At 35.6% G+C, this 22,143-nt stretch overlaps 1 protein-coding gene across 1 annotated transcript in view; it reads left to right on the top strand.

Annotated features, from left to right (window-relative positions):
• The window catches only part of shank1 (SH3 and multiple ankyrin repeat domains 1), a 161,795-nt gene that overhangs the window by 128,411 nt on the left and 11,241 nt on the right, over nt 1-22,143 (top strand). The window contains exons 16-20 of the mRNA XM_068218106.2: nt 15,384-15,466; nt 17,170-17,294; nt 17,410-17,545; nt 17,633-17,713; nt 18,759-18,795. Of these exons, the coding sequence (XP_068074207.1) occupies nt 15,384-15,466; nt 17,170-17,294; nt 17,410-17,545; nt 17,633-17,713; nt 18,759-18,795 (462 nt within the window). The remainder of the gene's footprint in view (nt 1-15,383; nt 15,467-17,169; nt 17,295-17,409; nt 17,546-17,632; nt 17,714-18,758; nt 18,796-22,143) is intronic.

Genomic DNA, 22,143 nt, shown 5'->3' with positions numbered 1-22,143 from the left:
AACCGAGCAACAGGTTCAGCGGAGGACAAATAAAAACACACACCAGACACAAGCAATAGCCACACACTGAGGCAATGAAAAGAGTTTGATATCACATCGTTTTTTTTTTGTTTTTTTTTTCATGATATCGACAATAACAGTTCAGTGACCAGAGTGATTTAGGGTATCAGACCATCTCAGTTTATTGTGACAATGTTTACTTCAACATACCAATGGTAGCATGCATGGATGATGTCGCTGACCCATGGTTGTCTTATATACATACTGTATAGACACATTACAAACATTGAGCCCATTAACCAATGTCTTTTTATTTATTTTTACATTTTGTTCAATTATGTATGTTGTTTTACTTGTTTACTTGTTGCCTTTGGATGCTTTTATAATGCAGTATAGAATATAATTTGAGTTATAATGCTAGAATGTATGTTGCAGTAGTTTTAAAGACTTGCAGATTTCATCCAAATAGAAAACCCATTTAAGATAAGTGTCTTGGCCAAAGCATGTGTGCTTTATAAAATAAATAAAATAAAATAGAAATGCTCTACTGTATCCAAGTATGAGCTGTGTTATTTACATAGCAGAGAATTAGCTTTAAAGCAATAGAAAGCAAAATAATTAACAGAACTATATGCTTCTTTTTTAAACATCATAGCAATAACTATAACAATATATTTTATGATTAAAGCATTTTCAGAAAGAGCTTTATTGTCAGATATGTTCACACATACGAGGAATTTGTTTTCGTTACAGAGCTTCAACAGTGCAACAGAATTACAAAGACAGGACAAAAACCAGATAATAAATATATTTTTAAAAATAGAAGTAGTGGATGCAAATATACAAATTGACTAGTGTATGTACATATATTACTATATACAGTTGAAGTCAGAATTATTAGCCTCCCTGTTTATTTTTCCCCAATTTTTGTTTAACGGAGAGAAGATTTTTTTCCAACACATTTTTTAACATAATAGGTTGAATAACTCATTTCTAATAACTGATTTCTTTTATCTTTGCCATGATGACAGTAAGTAATATTCGAGTAGATATTTTTCAAGACAAAGTGATATTTAAAGGCTTAACTAGGTTAATTAAGTTAACTAGGCAGATTAGGGTAATTAGGAAAGTTATTATATAACTATGATTTGTTCAGTAGACTATCAAAAAAAAAATATAGCTTAAATATATAGCTTTTTTTTTTTTTTTAAACTGCTTTTATTCTAGCCGAAATAAAGCAAATAAGTCTTTTAAAATAAGACATACTGTGAAAATATCCTTGCTCTGTTACACAATATTGAAAGGAAAAAAACAAAACAAAGGGGGTTTAAGAATTCTGATTCTGTGCAACTTTATATGTGCAGCTGTTATGTGCAAATTGGCATGTAAATTATGTTGTTAGATAAGTGTAAAAAGTGTATAGCGGGTAGTATTTTTGTTTCACAATTACTATCAACAAGCGTTCATGAGACAGATTGCCTGAAGGAAGGAAATTTCTGTGTCAGGCTGTTCTAATGCAAATTTTAGATCAATTATTATATATATTATTATTATTATTGGTTATTTTATACATTTAAAATTGTATTCAGCAGTGCTTTGAATCCATTAATAGTGACAGTACATTTATAATTGTATAATATAAGAAATTACGTAGTGTATGACGTAGTGGCTGCTGAATATTTTGATTGTTCATTGCAATTTTTTTTTTTTAAATAGGAGAATAGTGAGGTGCAGAGACCTTGAAGGGACATGATGGTGGGGAAAAAAATGGGTGGGAGAAAATTATATATTTTTAAGTTTTTGCTTTCCCTCGCAAAGTTGTTTTGCATCCACAAACACTTCCTGTTTACTTCATACATGTCAACCCTCCCATTTATGCCGGGATTCTCCCGTATTTTACCATTCTATCCTGCTATTACCCTATCATTTCCATATTTCTTATGTATTTTAATCTTAAAAGCATGCTGTAATGAATATAAAAATGTTTGCATTCACTTTCTGTCCATTAAAGCTGTGCGTCGATCATCTCTCTTCATATGCAACCACTGAATCAGCTAAAGGCACCCAATGACGGAGAAATCCTAATGTTCAGAGGCTTGGGGCTGCAAACTGACCTCAAATTGTTTTATTTTTTTATTTTTGTTGAACTTTAAGATTTAGAACAATTTACTGCAAAGCCAGAGAAAAAAAGTAGAAATTTACAGAAAGGTAAATTTTTAATTAATATTATTTTTTTTAATTGTGAAGGGTATAATTACTTATCTGTTTGTTTGCAGAGCAAATATACAAAGGGAAAATATAATGTTGAATGCAAATAATAAACTGCAGCTCATCATTTGCTCTAGCACAGTTAGGATGTGAGTTCAGTTAGTCCTATGGAGACGCAAATCCATCTTAAAAATCCATATGGCTAATGCTAAACCAATATTCTTCCTACTCACTTGTTCATTTCTGAAAGTCTGTAAAATCGCATTTCCCATTGTTTATTCGTCTACAAAATGACCAAAACCTCCAGACATTGTATTACCTCAGCCTGCTGCGTTATGTGTCACTCTCTCCAATGACTGACTGTGAATCAGGCGTGACCACAGGCAATAAATGAAAAAAAAAACAAAAAAAAACTCAGCAGTCTGTCAGAATAAAAAAACAAACCAAAAAAAGAGAGAGAGAATCAAATGTTCATTCAAAAGCTGCTGTCATTGATGATGTAATAGGCGCATGGTGGTTCAGAGCTGTAGTGCTCTACGGCTACCCGACAAGAGCACTAGAGAGTGCTCAATCTCTCTCTCTATATCTCTCTCTCACTCATTCGTTTCCTGTCTCACTCCACCTCTCAAACGCTGCTGCGAGTTTTATGAATGGAAAACAGTGACTAGTGGAGGCAGTGATAGAAACATCAGCTCACACAAGTGCTGAAGAAAAGTGGAAGAGGCAGATGTGCACATGAGAGGGGGCGGAGAAGAGTGTGTGACAGTTGTCACCAGTCAAACACCTTCCCAACAGTTTGACCTCATACACTGCAGGAGGTGTGCATATGCACGATTTTGCATGTGCTTGACCATCACTGTCTATCTTGCTGTATTTTCAGCTCCTCACGCCCTGAGCGCCTTTGCATTTTCGAGTTGCAGTGATGACTTGAAACACCTGCGCTTCGTACCTCGCTTTACCGAACAGCATCCTTTACATTCAATGCATGCATCTGCTAATCAGCAAACAAACTCAGCCACCTTAAGCCCCCCTCTCTCCTTCTCCCCTTCATCAAATTACATCATTTCTCTCCTCTTTCATGGTAAACCATGTCTTCCAACCACACATTCTCTCTCTCTCTCTCTCTCTTTCTGTCCCTCCCTCCCTCTCTTTCTCCTTGCCTCGCTCACTCTCCCTCCTCCTCTGTCGCAGTCACAGTGAACCATCGCTCTCTCTCTCTCTCTCCCTCTCTCTCTCTCTCTCTCTCTCTCCGTCTTAAGTATGAAAGGGTTGGGAGAGCTAGGCCCTCGTTCTCACTCTCTCCGTCTCTCTCTCCTCCTCTCCTCCCCTCGCGCGGCTCTCGCTCGCTGTTCTCCGGCTGGAAGAGGAGCAGCAGCAGTAGGAGGAGGAGGTGGAGGAGGAGGAGGAGGGGGGGGAAATGGCGATGGGAGGATGCGGAGAGGAGGATCTCTCTCTCTCCCTCTCCCTCTCGTCGTCCTGGCCATCGCTAGGCCCTATGAATCGCAGCGTCTGGTTCATTTACAGGTACTTGCTGTTTTCATGTTTTTCGTGCAGCCGGGTGGGAGGGAAGGAGGAGGGGAGCGCTGCATGTGTGCATGGTGCGAGCTGGAGTGATGGAGTGGATCGACAGGCAGGGATGTGTTGCAATGCGCGAGCGTGTATGTGTGTGTGTGTGTGTGCGCGCGTTCGGACGTGTGCGTGTGTCTATGTGCGAGTGCTCTCGCATTAGCCAGCGTAGCGCATCTCCACCACTGCATGCGTGTATGTGTGTGTGTGTGTGTGTGTGTGAAAGAGAATCGCAGCTTCTGTCTCACTGTTAACGGCCGCAGAATACAATGTCTGCCTCCAGCCAGATACACTGCTGCTCTGATGGACAGAATGCTAAACCTGTGTGCATCAGTGAGTGTGTGTGGGACGATTGCTGCTGCTGATTTAAAGGAGTTCGCTTCACTGGAAGAGATTGATGCTGTTATTCTGTTGAGTGTGTGTGTGTGTGTGATCAGCATGTGTACATTGAAGACGTAAGAATGATCATTCAAGAGGGTAAATTTGCACTGGTTTCTCGTAAACCCTGCTGCATTTTGTTGTGGATTGTATTCATCTGGATCTTGAACAGTGTCCGCTTGTTTTGCATGTTTTGGTGATGTGCAGTGATGTTATCAAGTTTTGACTTGATTAGGGTTGAAAGTCTCATTAAGTTGGACAAATATTGTGTTGTGTTATGTACCTGCAGTGTGGCTGGGTGTTGGTTTGTCACTATGAAGATTGTGTAACGGCGTAATAGTTGCCACATTGTGGTTGCGTAGGCTTTAGCGTATGTACAGTGGTTACTAATGCGGCTACTGTATGAACTGTGTCTGTATCACTTTGTGGGACAGACCTAATGGGCAAAACCGACAGGGAGGGAGAGGACAAGATGTGAGGTTCAGCGAGGTGTGAGATGTCTGTAACTTTAAAAAGGGAGTGCCAACTTCAAGCCAGACCATCACTTTCTGCACATAAATTCATTGCTGGCTTGTTTTTGATCTGGGCAGGGATGAGTGGGTGATATGGAGAATGGCCACCGTTGGCATCCCTCTGTGCAGGCGCGATGGAAGATATTTGAAGAGGAGTGTGGACGGACTGTTGGAGAGAAGAAGAGACGACTGAGATAGAAAGCAGGGTAGGAGGTGACACACAGAGGACTTTCTGAAAGAGTTCATGGGGAGATATGAGCAACCCCCCGGCCTCGGGTTCGTGTTCTTTAAGAGGTTCACTGAAAGCTTTTACATTTGGCTTTTAGATGGAGAATGGAGTTCGGAAGCATTTAAGGAGAGAGAGAGAGAGAGAGAGAGAGAGAGAGAAAGAGTGTGAGAGAGAGAGAACAGATGGAGTGGGTTGAAGGCTGAGCCTGTGTACAGTGTGACTATCAGCATGTGGGTACAGTATGGTACAGTTGAAACAATATCTCACCAGCACCTGACTGACACTGGACACAAACACACAAGTTCACACAGACTTACAGTGCAAACAAACAGGCAGCGCAGATAATCAAATTTTGTATTTCAACCTTGCATATTAAAAAAAGACAGACTTTTATGTACTTTTATTCATAAAAACACTGTCATTTTCTACGAGTAAATGCTCACTCACTTACTTTCCTTCAGCTTAGTGCCTGATTTATCATTTATTATGAACCACCACAAATAAATGCTCTAAATTATTTTCATCTATAATTTCACATTTTGAGGACTTGTTATTAGTAGGCCCACATGGAATCTGTGCGCACCGAAATCCTCATATTTTTAACTCATCGTTGAGGTTATATATTTACTTGTGTAAATGTGTGTTGATTTCTATTCAGTTTTTAAATTAGTTTCAGTAATATTATTGACAAACATGAAAGTGCTTGTTTGATTTATTTACAGTACAGTTTGTAAAGTAATATTTTCTTTCTTTTAATAGAGATATTATATGAGAGACTTGCTTTATTTACCAAATAAGTGGATCTAGATGGATTTGCATTTTAAATATTGCATTGCATTTTAACATTAAATAAAAGTTAAAAAGATATTATACTTTATTTCATATATTAAGTTTTTAGTTATGATTCTCCCAAAATAATCCCACATAAATCTGCAGATCTTTTGCAAAATTCTTTGCAGAAATAGCAAAAACTATCCGCAGATTCTGTCTGGCCCTAGTTATTAGTAATTTATGAAACAGATTTAGGCGGTTCATTTCGCTGTGGCAAACCTTGATAAATAAGGGACTAAGCTGAAGGAAAATGAATGAATGAAAACAGATTTAACACAAACATTTGATTCAAATATGAAATATGAATGAATGGCAAATACAGAGAACCATATACAGTACCTGCATATATTAAAAAAGGTATTACTTTAATTATTTGCAATATACATGCATTGTTTGTTATATATGCATATGTATGCATGTGTATTAAAAAGTTTCAGTGCAAACATAAAGTTTTTTATAGAAAACTTTAAATGTTAGATTTAAACTAGCAAAGATTAAAACTTTACAGGGTGTCTCAAAACTTTTTTTATATTTAGGTTTTTATTGCAAAAAAGATACAATTCACAGCACAACAGTTAGACATTTTTAAAGCAAAATCTCCAAATTAAATTCCTTAATCAGGGATAGAAAACTAAAGCAACACATCCCTTTACATGATCTTCCATCAATACAAAAACTATTTACAGAAGTAACCGGGCCATTAAAAATAGTCATTGGTGTTTAGCCCTGTATAAGTCTAAAATTTCATTCCTATTGGTCTTAAAAGGGTCTTAAAAAGTCTTACATTTGATTTGAAGAAATCTGCAGTAACACTGCTTTAGTCAATTGCATTTAGTAGTGTTTTAGAAGATTAGCATTAGTGTATTCAGTAATGTATTACATTGTAATTAATATCCAATATCTATTGTTACGACCCTAGTCTAGGGTTAAGGATGTAACATAAATAAAACACTTGACAAATCAAATCATTTTTAGGAATCCTTAGAGTTGGGTCCATTAATTTGTTTTTTTTTTTTGTTTTTTTTTTGTCTTTTCTCTCTCTTTTTTATAAAATTTTTTTAAAAACACCCAAAACGTGATGCCTGTACCTCGGAGTCAACAAAAAGTACACTCTGTATAAACCCACCATAAAACTACCTACACCTTACAAAGAAAATAACAGAAATAAAAACAATATATTTTACCTCACTTCCTAAATATATATTTTCATTCATTCATTCATTCATTTTCTTTTCAGCTTAGTCCCTTTATTAATCTGGGGTCACCACAGCGGAATGAACCACCAACTTATCCAGCATATGTTTTACACAGCAGATGCTCTTTCAGCCACAAACCAATACTGGGAAACACCCTTACACATTCTTTCACACACATACTTTACAGCCAGTTTAGCTTATTCAATTAGACTATTGCACGTCTTTGGACTGTGGGAGAAATCAGAGCACCCAAAGGAAACCCATGCAAACACCGGGAGAACATACAAACTCCCCACAGAAATGCCAACTGACCCAGCTTGCACTTAAATCAGCAACCTTCTTGCTGTGAGGCAATCGTGCTGTCCACTGCGCCACCGTGAATCCCACCTATATGTAAAAACTAGAAAGAGAAAATATTTACAATAAAGAAAGATATGGAATCCAACCCCTTCTGCTTCAAACTGTGTATATACAATATTTTTACAGTGACAACAAAGCCAAAACAAAATTTACATAGGCACTGGAGGGATGACAACAAGAAAACCACATTTACACACACAACACAGGAATACACAATCCACAAGTATAGCTAGTACTTTTGCACTGTAAAACCCAAAAGTTAAGGTGACTCAAACCATTTGAGAAAACCGATTGCAGCAAACCATTTAAGTTCAAAACTAATCCTAATGAGTACTGTGAACTTAAGCCGTTTGAGTAAACGAAGCAATTTGAGCACAGTAAAACCCAACAAATGAAGAGAACTTAAACCAACTGAGTACTGTAAAACGTTCTGTAACTTACTCCATTTAAGTTGAAGTAATGAAATATTTAATTAACTCATTACCTTCAACACTGACTTCAAAACTATTTTCAAATGAGTAGAATTAACTTTAAGTAAATTTTGAGTTAACTACACTCATTTTATTTGATAAAGTTGACTGTTGGGATTTACAGTGTCAACAACAACTTCAAACAACATGCCTTCCAACTCATTCTGCGACTGTTCCACTCTTTAAAAAAAAAAGAGGACCTACATCACTCCAGGCAATTCCAATCCCTCCAGCCAAGTGTTTAGATGGTTCTAAACAATATACTAACTGTATGTAACCTGCAAACTTGTTTACTCCATCTCAACAGGTAATGAGTGTTAGTTGATACAGTTGAAGTCAGAAATATTAGCCCCTCTTTAAACTTTCTTTTTTAATATTTCCCAAATGTTTAACAGAACAAGAAAATTTTCACAGTATGTCTGAAAATATTTTTTTTCTTCTGGAGAAACTCGTTTTATTTCGGCTAGAATAAAACCAGTTTTACATTTTTTAAAAGCCATTTTAAGGTCAAAATTATTAGCCCCTTTAAGCTATAATTTCTGATAGTGTACAGAACAAACCATCATTATATAATAACTTGCCTAATTACCCTAACCTGCCTAGTTAAACTAGATAAACCTAGCTAAGCCTTTAAATGTCACTTTATGCCATATAGGCGTGTCTTGATAAATATCTATTCAAATATTATTTACTGTCATCATGGCAAAGATTAAAGAAATCAGCTATTAGAAATGAGTTATTAAAACTATTATGTTTAGAAATGTGCATGAAAAAAATCGCCTCTCCATTAAACAGAAATTGTGGGGAAAATAAACAGGGGAACTTCAACTGTAGTTACTTATATAATCAAAAAAACTGTCTAGGACCATCTAAAGAAAATGTTACTACATGGTGTTTTTGATTGTTGTTTCTTTTAAACTGGTTTTTAATAAAAATTTGTATAGAAAAAAATGATTAAAAGCCTCTTCTGCAAGTGTAAATGGTATTATCAGTGTTTGCAGGCTCAACATAATTTAGCATAACTATTCATTTCATTTGTTCATTTTTGTTTGCTAATCCTTTCCTATGTTTTATAGCAAATAAATGTATCCAGCATTTGGAAAGTTAAGCTTGTGGAATTAAAATTCAGCAGTGCAATTTCTGCAATCTTCCTCCACAGTCCAGGCCCTTAACTTTTGCTGTTTTTGACCCAGGGTAGCCAGGGGCATGTGTTGAGACTGTGTTCAATACTTTCAGTTTACTCACTAATGTTGTGTGTCTGTGTAGACTCCGTGTACTTTGTTTGCTTGCTTGCTGTTTTCTGTTTGCACAACTTTAACTGTATGAGCTGACAAACTGTGGCACTGAATAACTACACTACACTGGCCTAAATTGCTCTACGCTGACCTTTCTGTCGAGCCATGCTTTAACACATGAAGATTACCCCAAAACATTTGGATGAGAGGAGACGTCTGTGGCTTTGGGCTGTACATGCACACCTGTAGTGCTTGGGTTTGGAGCTGTATTGTATAAGGCGTGCAGCACATGATTCATGAAGTCACTGGCCATATGACTCATGGACTGGCAGAGACACTGTTGGACGACCAACCACACTGACTCACTAACAGTAACTGACTCATCTAACTCACTGAAACCTATACCATATTAAGAATGAGCTGCATAATTGACTTCACACAATCATAAACATATCAGATCAGTGGCTAATGACAGTGAGTGATATAATGACTGCAGATTTGTGAATCATTTCTGCGTGTTGTGAATCCTTCTGAAATAAGCACTTATTTAATTTACTCATTAAGGAGTCTTAATGAATAAACAGAACATCGAAAGTCAATTATTCATTCAGTCTACGTTTTAGATGTTAGATTGCTCATCTTGTAAAAACAAATCCACAAATATTTGTTTTGTTGTTCACACTTCAATGTGGTAATGCCATTGGTCCATGTACGCTTCCTGCTTGTTGTCAAACTATTTTAATAACTAAAACAAGAGGCAATTCAATTATATCTCAACGTTAGACAGTTGTCATAATGTTATTTATCAATATGTGGACCTTTTAGGATTCTCTGGAGCTATGGAAATTAAAAATGTAAAACAGGAAATACGTAAGGATCATTGTTATTGTTTACGTTCCTCAAAATGGTCTATATTATGTATTTCAGGGTAGTCAAAGACTCAGTTCTTGTTTTTTTTTTCTCCAAACATTTCCCAAGTGCCTATTATATTTATTTCATATATATCTCAATGTGAGTCACGCATCATTAAAAACCATAGCAAATGACGTCAAGTCTGACGCTTTCATTTCGGAACAGACATCGGCAGAGTCACAAACCCTAAATCTCATACACAAGGACTAAAACAGCTTTTAAAATATCATGTAGCACAAGTATTCAAGCATGTTAACGAGAGAAAGAGAGCACAATATCCGCCACGTAACTAATATAAACTAATATTCAACTATTGCATACATCACGTGCATTAATCACACAAAGGACATTACATAAAAATGCCTACTGGTTTAGAAAGGCCTAGATTAAAAGAAGATGTCCAAATGAGAAAATTTCTGTCATAAACAAACAGATTAAATACAACAATGGAGAAAAGGGAGCTTTTTTATTATCACCTGTCAGTCAGCGCCTTTGTCTTGTGCTGTGTAAATGCAGCCAATCAGATACAAGTCACATTTAAAAGATGATATAAGCAGGTCAACAAAAAAATTGGATACAGGCACAAAATCGGAATTGACCATCAAGATCTGCAGTGTACATGCAGCCTTGTAGTTTGCTTATTGCAATAAACAGTAGTTTATAGAACTATTTCCTTTTAGTAAGTAGCGGATTCAGAGGAGTGCATTTTAACTTTTTATGCATCAAATATGCGCTCAACTTTTTTCTTGATTGAGACATTAAATTCTTCTTTCATAATTTTAAGTGTTTTCAAATTGCATTGTTTTCTGACATCTTTGCTGTTTATTATCTCCTGTAAAGCTGCTTCTGGCCATGCCATGAATGGTTATAAGAGATATGTTTAAGGGATTATATGCAGCATCCTTCCTTTATTCTCCTAGGTAAGGTGAGATCTCCACATAAGTATCATACTTAGAGGGAAAGAGGGCTTTATGCATTATAAAGCTTAAAGCATCAGCATTGGTACTTAGTATCGGCCGATCACCATGACAAGGTACTGGTAGACAGTATCGACTGCAAAAATCTTGATCAGAGCATCCCAACTAAAATTCCACAGGATGGCTTTGAGTTTTTGTCTTTAACTGTATATAAATGCCACACTTACTCTTTCTTTTAACAAAAATGACATATTATCACAAAAAGTATCATTGATAAATTATAAAAAAAACATTATATTTGCAGAAACTAACATTTTTGTTTAACTAATTTATTTATGTTTACATACATTCTATTAAAATCAAACTGATCTCAGACATAACAAGCAGGCTTTTGCCATTATGCTATATTTTCTTGTATATTCTTCTTGTATATTCTTGTTGTGACCAGTGATGTACGGCGCTGCTCACTGTGATTTGATTTTGAAAACATTATGCTTGGGCGTGTTGTTGAGATCTCTTCGTGGTGTTCATTGGCATACCGAATGACTAAATCTATTCAATATGTCTGCCAAGTGCGTATACTATATCACTTGCTGTGCACAGCTACATATTACCCAGTTCACATGTAAACAAAATGAATATATGCAGTCTTTTTCCTAAACTACAGGACACCATGACTGTCCCGTCCACTGCTGTGTGGCCATTTTAGCTACACTCATGACTGGCACGATGTTGTCGAGGTTTATGCAATGGATGAACTTCAGACAGCCTTCAAATGACTGGTTTCCTGCCAAAGAGTTGTTGTGATGCTGTTTAGAGAAGGAGAATCACCATGTGCTGTTTGACCTGTCGTCGTGTCTTTGGATCGGTTCTAGTTCCTCCTCTTTCCTGGGCCAGTGAGAGAATACAGCTGGTTTAGTCTGCCCAACACTGAGTTGAAGGATGGGGATATTGTGTTCTGAACACCAGTACGGTTGTTGGCGTAAGAGCATGAGTACTGTAAACAAAGCTGTGTAGAGTCGGGCACTGGGGCTCTGCTGTCAATGAAAGAGACTATCGGGATGTAACTTTCAGTGTTACAGAAAGAGAAAGTGTACAGACTGATGGCCTATATGCAGGACCAGATGGAATCTGTTGACATTTCTTATTATTTATTATTAATAACTATTTTTAGGGGTTTTTCACTCTTTAACTGGACAGTACAATGGAGTGTATTGACAGGAAAGTATGGGAAGCAGAGAGAGGGGAAAGATCAAAGGAATTTGAGCTGGGAATCGAACTTGGGTCACTGTGAGCACAACAGTGTAACATGTTGACACACTAATCATACGATTATTCCCACAGATTTTATCTTTTAACAGATTTGAACTATTTTAACGTTTATTTAAGTTTTACAATGCAAATCCATGTAGAACAAATGTTTTGGTTTAAAATAAGACAGAAAAAACTATAACAATATAAATTGTACAGTTCTCAGCATAAGTACATCCCTCACAAATCTATCTTTTACATTAATATTTTCTATAAGATGCTTTACAATGTTATATTTGAGCATATACATTAGATTAGTCAGTACTGAAGCCCAGTATTTGTTACAGAAAAATATGAAATTAATTTTGTGAAAGATGATAAATCTAGAGAAACAAAAAAAAATATATACAATTATTTGAAAATATTTAACTTGAATTTAAATGTATCTAAATGTATTAAATGTAATTTATTTCTAAAGAGGTTTGGCAACTAAAATGTTATTTCTTTAAATATATCTCTATAATAAATCTGTTTTGCTCAAATGCATCAAAATATATTATTTATGTTCACTCAGAAATTGGGGTTTACTCATTTATGCTGAAAAATGTACATATATCTTGGAAACATTTGCAAATTATTTAATAATATTACTGAAATTAAGATAAAAACTGATTTAATATTTACACATTGCCATAAGTAAATCAAAAGATTGAATGGGCTAAAAAAATCTGAGGACATCTGCACAACCACTATGTGTTCTATTTACACAACCATTCAATTCAAATCTTTTTTATTGGACTGCGTTATACAATATCCCTGAAACTGTGAAACCAGCAGTGCATATTTTAATTGGTCTGCAAATTGTAAAAAATAAAAGAATTTGGATTTTTAGTAATAATCTTTGGTATTTTGTCTTTATTAATAATCACAACACAAATATAATGATCAGTTTAAAATGATATGCCCCTGATAAGTGTAAAATGAGTAAGTTTATAGTCATAGGCTAACTGAATTGGTCAAAATAGAGGGAATGTGGCCTTTAAATCATTAAACACTTGTGATAAAGTATTTACTTTAACAAATGTCAGAAATTTCTAGCAAATGTCACAAATAATTATTATGATATTCTCTGACTCAAGTGCTTTTCACTTAGAAGTAGAGTTTTATTAAAGCTATTGCAAGTATCCAGTTTTATTCAGCAGTTAAAAACTATTTACAAATCATTTGATGGAAATACTTATATTTCATATTTCACAGTATATATTGCTATGAATGAATAAATGTTACAATTTTGTTCTTCAGTATTGTGCAGCCCTAGCATAAACAGTAATATTGTGACTTGTATTTAAATGTTGATTCCTTTGTTTAATTAGCACCTCTTGTGTGTATTGCCTTTTGTTGAATTGCTGAATTTATCCTCAATTGTAGGTCACTTTGGCCATTGCGTCTGCTAAATGACTAAATGTAAATTAATGTATATAATTAAATCATAAACTGTAAAAATGTCGTTTTATATTATTTACTTTAATCAAATAAACTTTTCTAGTCATCTCAACTTACAATCTATCAGAGTAAAAATATTATGTTAATTTGTATAATTTGAAACAGTGGTAAATTAAATCAACAATTGAGCCAAATTTACTTTAAATATAAACATGATCTTGAAGCTTTACTTCTATTATCAAATGTGCTGCTTTATATTTTTGTAGGAGCTCTGGTGCTTGTGTTCTTTATTGTTTACATTCAAAAGGTTCATGTTTAAATGAATATCTTGTTGTAACTGTGAAAGTGAAAGTAGCTTAGGATTTTTTTTGATATATGGTTTAGAATTGATAATACAATTACTATTTTTTTTTATTTTTTAGGTTGGTAATTTTACAGATTAAAGGTGCAGTGGTGATCTGCCAAAATGCTATCCGTGAGCATAATAGCTTTGAGAACACAGTCCTTTTCCTGCATGCTGACCAAAGCCATGTCTCCTGAATGCGCACCTTAAACAAGACAGAGAACCACTAGATCACAGGTGTCAAACTCAGTTCCAAAAGGGCCGCAGCTCTGCACAGTTTAGTTCCAACCCTAATTAAACACACCTGATCAAACTAATTGAGTCCTTCAGGCTTGTTTGAAACCTACAGGTAAGTGTGTTGGAGCAGGGTTGGAACTAAACTGTGCAGGGCTTCGGCCCTCCAGGAATTGAATTTGACACCCCTGCACTAGATCATGTAATTGTCAACTTTATATTTTGTACTTTATAATACTACAATTCCGAACAATAAATTGTATTATATCTAGCATGTTTTCAGTTGTGTAGCAAGCAGAACTTGTCATAATGTGCAAAATTTCATGCATGCAAGCATTGCTGGTTTCACTCTCTTGCAATTTGTTCTAAAACGACTGGTGCTTGGCCTGCAGGGTGCAGGACTTAGCCATACTTACATGCTATTTCAGACCGAATATTCAAAGTAGTTTTCTTAAACAATATAGGGAACCTGTGTCACAGGCTGTAACTGTTTAAAAATGAACCAATGTGATGTGAATATAAAACCAACTTTACCTCAGTAAAGCAGGCTAGGTGGAATAGCGTTTTATACTTATGTTTTGTTGCCAAACTAAATAAAAATCTACATTATCAATGCTGTAAAAGGTCCATTATGAAATAGAAAATAGTCACATCAATCTTTCACCGGAAGATTTCAGTGGCTGAACAACACTTCTGTGCATATAACCCATTCATAAAATCAGTCTGCATGAACAGGGATGCATAGATGTACAAATCTACATTTGTTGACAGACAGTTTGGGCTACTTATCAGAATTGAGGGAATTGTCAACCTGACAAATTTGTATTGGACGAATATTTGTTTTAATACATTTAGATAATTTACTTTAATCATTACTATTGAAATGTAAAGAGACTTTTAACCAGCACAACAAAAAATATTTCTGAAGACAATCACCTACTGCACCTTTAACTTCACTGTGTAGACCTAAGCAGAAATGTTCAGATCATAGTACATTGTGTGAGATCTTTGCTTCCTTTTTGTTAAATAACATTAAAATGACAATTTCAGCCTTGAAAAGAAGGCTGACTTTTCCTTTAAAGGTCAATACAAGCTGTCTTGTAATGTATGCGTTTATATACTGTACTCAGATTTCCCCTGGCCTCTGACCATCTTCTCATCACGTTCTTCACTCAATAGATCTTTCAGGATTTACTGATGCTATGGAGATATTTACCAGCTCTCCTCTTTTTTTCTCTCTCACTTCTGCTCTATACTTCACCACTTTCTTTCTTTCTTTCTTTCTTTCTTTCTTTCAGTGACTACATAATCAAGGAGAAGACAGTCCTCCTGCAGAAAAAAGACAATGAAGGTTTTGGCTTTGTGCTGAGAGGAGCCAAGGGTAAGAAAAAAGGGGGTCATTAAATAAGACTTTAAACCCCAAAGAGAAAGGAAAAATAAATTTGGAGTGGGTCTTAAATGAACTACATTTTTCAGTAAATGATTTAATTAAATTGATTTCCATTTCTAGGCATACACATGGTAGAAATTAGGAATTCAGTGCCATAAAATGATTGTTAACATTTCACTTTATTCCTTAAGTAACAAACTGTACTGGCCAAATCCATACACGATGCCAATAGAAGATCAATACCTAAAGGCATGACCTTGTTGCAGGATAAAAAGAAAGTGAAAGTGGATTAGACTGAATTTTCTACTATACTGGGTTTCTTACAGTTTGCATTGTTTAATTTTTTACAAAAGAAGCTGCAGTCATATCATAACTTCTGTAGTGCTGTGGAAATTGCACATGGTCAAACTCATTGTGACTGCAGCAACAAGATCACAAATTTGTCAATGGGTATTTAACAGGATCATCAAAAACATATTCCAAAAAACCATTTGTTTGATGAAACTACTTTAATATTATAAAAAAAAACTGTGGCAAAAAAAATTGTGTAGTGTAAATTTAATTTGTGTTAATTTAACATCATTTAACTACAATTAACTGTGCCTCAGAAGCCACTCGCAGAAATGTTCTCAACCCCCTTGAAAGTCATTAAGTTATTCACATACAGCATAAAAGTTCACATTCATTCAAATTCTTTCTCACTCACTCACTCACTCTCTCTCACACACACACACATACACATACACATACACAATGCTTCCCAAAATAGGAATTAGGACATTTGACTTTCATCACCGTTCATCAATTTGTTCATTGTTATATGCATATTCATGATTTGACATGTATTCTAAATCTTGGATAGTTCCCCCAATTAAGTTGTAAATTACTCATTCTGGCATTGTTCAAATTCAGTAGGTCCTTCAACCACACACACACACGCAGAAAAACCCCACAAATGTCCTTCTTCGACTCAAAATGGTCCAATGTGATACATCATGGGGATTTTCACACTCAGGAAACTTTTCAAGATGGGTTTGGCTGCAGACTTGGTGCAGATGCAATCTGCGCTGCATGCCATGCTTTTGAATGGGCTCACCTAACCCCACCCCCAACCCTATTTGTCACAGTGACGTCACTAGCTCCATTGAGTGCATTGTGTCTGACATTGCATCTCTAAGGGATGCAATCTCCGCTTGCATCATAAAGGCTGCATCCAGATACTATTGAACTTTTCCACAGTTCCTACACTGTATAAAAATTATGTGATTAGTTTGTCCTGACAGCCTAACCTAATTATATAAGTTACGCGAGCTGTTTAAAGTCAGTTTAACATATTATAAGTTCAATGGATTTATAAGGTTAACTTGATTCAGTTTAAAAATTTAAGGCAACCAGGATCTTTTACAGTGTAGAACTATGGTCAGAAGAACATGCTTTTGGTGTGGTTTACATCGCAGGCACTGGAAATTATTTTTGTTATAGGAACTAAATTACTTTCTACTTCAGAACATGATCTAATTCAGCAGTGAATGTCCAAATCCAACTAAGAAAAAGGTCTGTCTGAGGTGAAATTAGTTTTTGAAAAACCAAGCATATGGTATTAGAACAACACCAGGGTGTGTGAATGATGAATTGAGAACATTTTGGTTATCCACGCTCGACTGATTACATAAATGTCCTGTTTCTTTTTGTAGCTCAGACCCCTATAGAAGAGTTCACTCCCACCCCAGCCTTTCCAGCACTGCAGTACCTTGAGTCTGTCGACGAGGGAGGCGTGGCCTGGAGAGCTGGTCTGCGAATGGGAGACTTCCTTATAGAGGTGTCTGCAAAACCACATCATGGACCTTTGTTTCTGGTCCTCCTTATTTGAGTCTCTCTAGAATTGTCCTCATTACTCAAGGACTCTCTGTGTGTTTTCTCTGTTTCTTCTCTAGGTGAATGGTCAGAATGTGGTTAAGGTGGGACACAGGCAGGTGGTCAATATGATCAGGCAAGGCGGTAACAGTCTCATGGTCAAGGTTGTCATGGTTACTCGAAATCCTGATATGGAGGAAGGGGTCAGAAAGAAAAGTAAGGGATAGAATTTCATACTGCATAGGAAAAAAAGAAGTGAGATGATGATGACATTGGTGTCTCACTCTTTTCCTCCACATACAGTCCCACAGCAGAGTAAAAGACTGAGCACACCGGCTATCGCTCTGCGCTCCAAATCCATGACATCAGAGCTGGAAGAGATGGGTAAGATGGGGGAAATGAGAGAATAAAATATGTTTTAAAAATCCTAGAGCAGTGTTTCCCAAACTTTACTGACCCCCTTTTATTAGAACAAACCAGAAATGATCTCAAGGCTTTATTATTCAATCAATTGACACAGAAAGCCTGTCAGATGTTTGTATGTGATTTATACTGTATGTTTAATAGCGTTCCAAAGTTTTTTTATGCTTGCTAAGGCTGCAATTAATAACGTTAAAGTAAACAAAGTAATGCTGTTAAATATAGTATTATAATATTATTAACTATTTATAATTTATATATTTTTAATTAATATTTCTAAATGTAATAAAAAATGTGGCATTTTTTTGTGATGGAAAATCTTTTAATATTCCTTCAAATTATTCCTGTTCCAAATATGCCTGACAATATTGTCTGAAATGTGAACTATTGTTAAACTGAATGACATTTTAGAGTCTTCTGTAAATCTTGGTAAAATATTCATTATTATTGCTTAAAACAAACAAGAAGCATTCTTATGTACAAAAACTTAAATAAAAAATTAAATCTGTATTACACTTTTATTGTTTTAATGCTAGAAATAAGTCATCTTTGTCCCATATTGCAAATCCCGAACAGTAAACAATTACATTCATATTTGAACTTAATACATTTAAAGATTAATTTCTCTTTAAATCATTTAGAAAGAAAAAATCATTTTAAGCACACCCTGCTTATGTAACCCCTGGGGTTTGCTTACCTCGATTGGGAATCACTGCGCTAGAGGACAGAACCAGAAGGTTTAGAGAGAAAGAAAGATGACAGTGAAGAGATGAGAGAAATGCAAGAGAGGATGAAAGAGCTAAATGGAATAGTTTAAACAATCAGAAGGGAAAGGGATTGAAGAAGAGAGAGTGAATGGCAGAGTAAACTATCACAGTGAAACAAATAATGAAAAGAAGAAGAAACTGATGGAGAGAAGAGTTAGAACTGGATGGCATAGAGTTACAGAGGAAACGAAAGAAAGAGAGAGAGAGACAGCATTAAGAATGTTCTTTCACTGTTCTTTCAGAAGTTCCACACTGTCACTACCAGCACCCCCACTACAGGTAACCCCCAAAAACTGTCCCCTACCAACCTTTATATCCCCCACCCCGCCTCCCACCTTCTCCCTCAATCCTCCACCTGCAACCCTTATTAGCTTTAACCCTAAACCTCAATCTATAGCACTTCCCTTATGGTTTACTGGTTCCTTAGTGCTGTAGTAATATGGTGGGCATAGCAAAAAAGGGGCAGTATGTGCTGGCAAAAGATGCCATCATGACTTATAATCATTTAGCTTACCAATCAGGCATCTGTAACATCAAGGCAATCAGGCTCAATCATTTCAGTTTCCCACCAGCTACAAAAAGTCTTCTTACTGTCATCCAAATCATTGTATAAACCTTCCCCTATGAACCAGTCCTCACCTGTCTAGTCCACTGAGGCATGTTTTTACCCTTCTCTCTTCTCTTCAGCCCAAACAATAGTCTCACAGCTCACTGTCCCTTGTGGCACAGTGTCTACTGTAGATCAACACTCTCTTAAGCCCAGTTTCTAGCATTTCAGTAATCAGATTAGTGTGTGGGTTATACATTTAGTAATGGTGAGTACTGACTAAAGTCAAACGGGTTCATTTCTATGCACTTTATAGAAATCAGAGAGAACGGGTTCATTATCCAGTCCCTAAAGAAACATACAACACCAAACGCATTAGGAAATGTTTGCCAGATTATTATATTGAAGTATATGTCATTGCTAAGAATATGAGTAGGAATGGACAATATGTTGGCTGTCTTATTGACATTGGTTTAGTAGTCTAATATATGAACACTACTATTCAAACTTTTGGGGACAGTATCTTGTTGTTATTATTTTCTTCTAGCAAGAGTGAACATAATATGTATACAGAGAGGAAAGACTAATATATAGTTATGAAACCATACCATTTAGAATAATTGCTGCTCTTCTATGTTAAGTAGCATTTTCAACATAAATATCATAATAATAAATGTTTCTTGAGCACCAAAATAGCATATTAGAATAACTTCTGAATGATCAAGTGACAATTAAGCTAAAAGTCTGGCTATCTAAAATTATTCCTTAACATACAGTAAAATAAAATGTTGTGTTACTCCACTGTTTGTACTGAACTTTGTTTTAAAAAATAATCAAAAGCCTTTTTGAACATTTCAAACTTTTTCCAAAAAAAAAAAAAAGACATTTAAAAATCTTACTGACCCCAATATTCTTAGCAGTTATTTTCAGTCAAAACTTAATATATGTGCATCTCTAATATTTAAAGGGCCATGAAACCCCTCCTGTCTCAGCGGGGTGTTTTTACACCACTAGTTTAAAAAAAAGTCAGGAAAGTGGGTGAGTCCAGCTTTGTTTGGGTGGGAGTGTCGAGTGACGAAAGAGGGTTTGCATGAAAAGGGGAAGAGTTTTGTGGAAGTGGAGGAGTTTCAGTCCATAATATTACAGTGATATTACTGTAAACTTAGTAACTAAATAATTTTGACTAAGGTATATCTTCAAAAACTGAAAAAAATACTGCTGATGATACTAATTTTGCCGTTTAAATAAACATAAACAGAGAACTTTGATCACACACTTACCAAATGCGTAGAGATTTTTTTTAAAAAGAAGACGAGCGGCAAATCTGGATTTTACCAAGCTCTCGGGTACATTTTTTTAATTTCGAACATATTTTTGTCGCGTGTTAGCGAGCTGTGCTTTCATTGTGGGAAAATGGAAACAAAACTTTTGTTTCAGCACATTTAAAAAGAGAAACATCAATGACCCATGTCTCCGAACAATTCTCTTTAATTAAAGTTGGCAACACAACGTGGCGTCTCTCTAAACACTGTAACAGGTAAAAAGAGTCTTCGAAGCTATTTCATGCAAATTAATGAATTTGCATCACGTTCACAATAGAGTGCGCTGATTGGTACGAACCAAGTCTTTCTTATGAATTAATGAATAGATGTGCTGAAAGCTCAATGACGTCACTTTGTATCTCCACGCTGGATTTTACACAATGATCTCATTGCTTTGACGTGGCTTTAACATTTCTGTTTAAACCGAAAGAAACAAATTTGCTCTAAACAACACAAAAACTTCCAATTTTCACTTTTTAGTTAAATATATGTGTCCTAATTGTGCTTTTAGCAATGTGTGGCATATATTTAACTGTCAACATCTAAAAAAAATGTGTTTTGGGTGTTTCGTGACCCTTTAAATGAAATAACACTGTAGCAAACCAGATTACTGTGTGTGACATCTTTAGATCATTACATGCAGCTTTAAACATCACATGTAGAACAACCAACCATAATTCTTTCAGATTTTCAGTCAGGGGGTGCCTTCCTGTCTAAGCGGGTGTTTTTGTCCAGAATCTACTTTTCAGGCTAGACTTGATGAAAGAAGACTATTTCAGGGCATAAGAGTAATCTGTGTCTGCTGTTACCTATAGTGCTGTTTGAGTACTTATAATGATGTATCTTCTCATTGTACCGAAGGTGTTTAAGGTGGTTAATGTGTGCAGGTGTTGCATTATCTATTACCATGTGACTAATCAAATGCAGCAATTTAGTGTAAGTGAAGAGCTCTCACCTTTTCAGACGCCCTCACCTCTCCACCTGGTATTGCATCCCACCTCACTGGCTGCCGTGCTCTAAAGATAGCAGAGATTGCTGTAGCATGAATGTCTCTCTGCACTAGCACCTTATAAAAGGCGGAAGCACTTACATGAAAAAAAGACAGAAATGACTCTATAAAGACAAAAGGGCAGATGATTAGTCGTAAAGGAATACTCCACTTGTTTTTGTTAAAATATGCTCATTTAAAACTCTCCTAGAGTTAAACTTGAGTTTTATCATTTAGATTTCATTCAGGCGATTTCCAGGGCCCAGTTTTTCAAAAGTAATCCAGTGGGATTTTGGATCACAAATTAGATCACATCTTGGCAACGGGTTTTTCAATAGTAACAGAGGGATTTTTAATTAAGATGTAATCCAATCTTACATTTGATTTAGATCAAACCTTGGGTTATTTAAAACTTTGAACTCAGATTGGGATCTATTTGATAAATAAACAGGATTATTCTGATCACATCAGAAGGGTGGATTCCGTGTTTTAAACGAAATAAAGCAAACAAAAAATATTAAGGGTTACTGATAATATAAAAAAAAATCCTTCATATTTGAAGCCTTTATGAAGTATGTTTAATCTAATGAGATATGGTAAAAAACAACAACAAAACAATATCAAAGCATTATTGAATTAGAACGAACTGAAAAATGTTTAACGTTTGTTGATTGCAGTGTTTCTGTTTCTTACTATTAAAACAAACAATGGCTGTTTGTGACAACTGTTAGTTCCACACTGTTGGTTCCATTAAGGCTTGGGTAAGCAGG

This window comes from Danio rerio, chromosome 3 (assembly GCF_049306965.1).
Source record: "Danio rerio strain Tuebingen ecotype United States chromosome 3, GRCz12tu, whole genome shotgun sequence".
Taxonomy (NCBI): Eukaryota; Metazoa; Chordata; class Actinopteri; order Cypriniformes; family Danionidae; genus Danio; species Danio rerio.
Note: the sequence above shows the minus strand (reverse complement) of the source record. Positions and strands in the feature narration are given on the sequence as shown.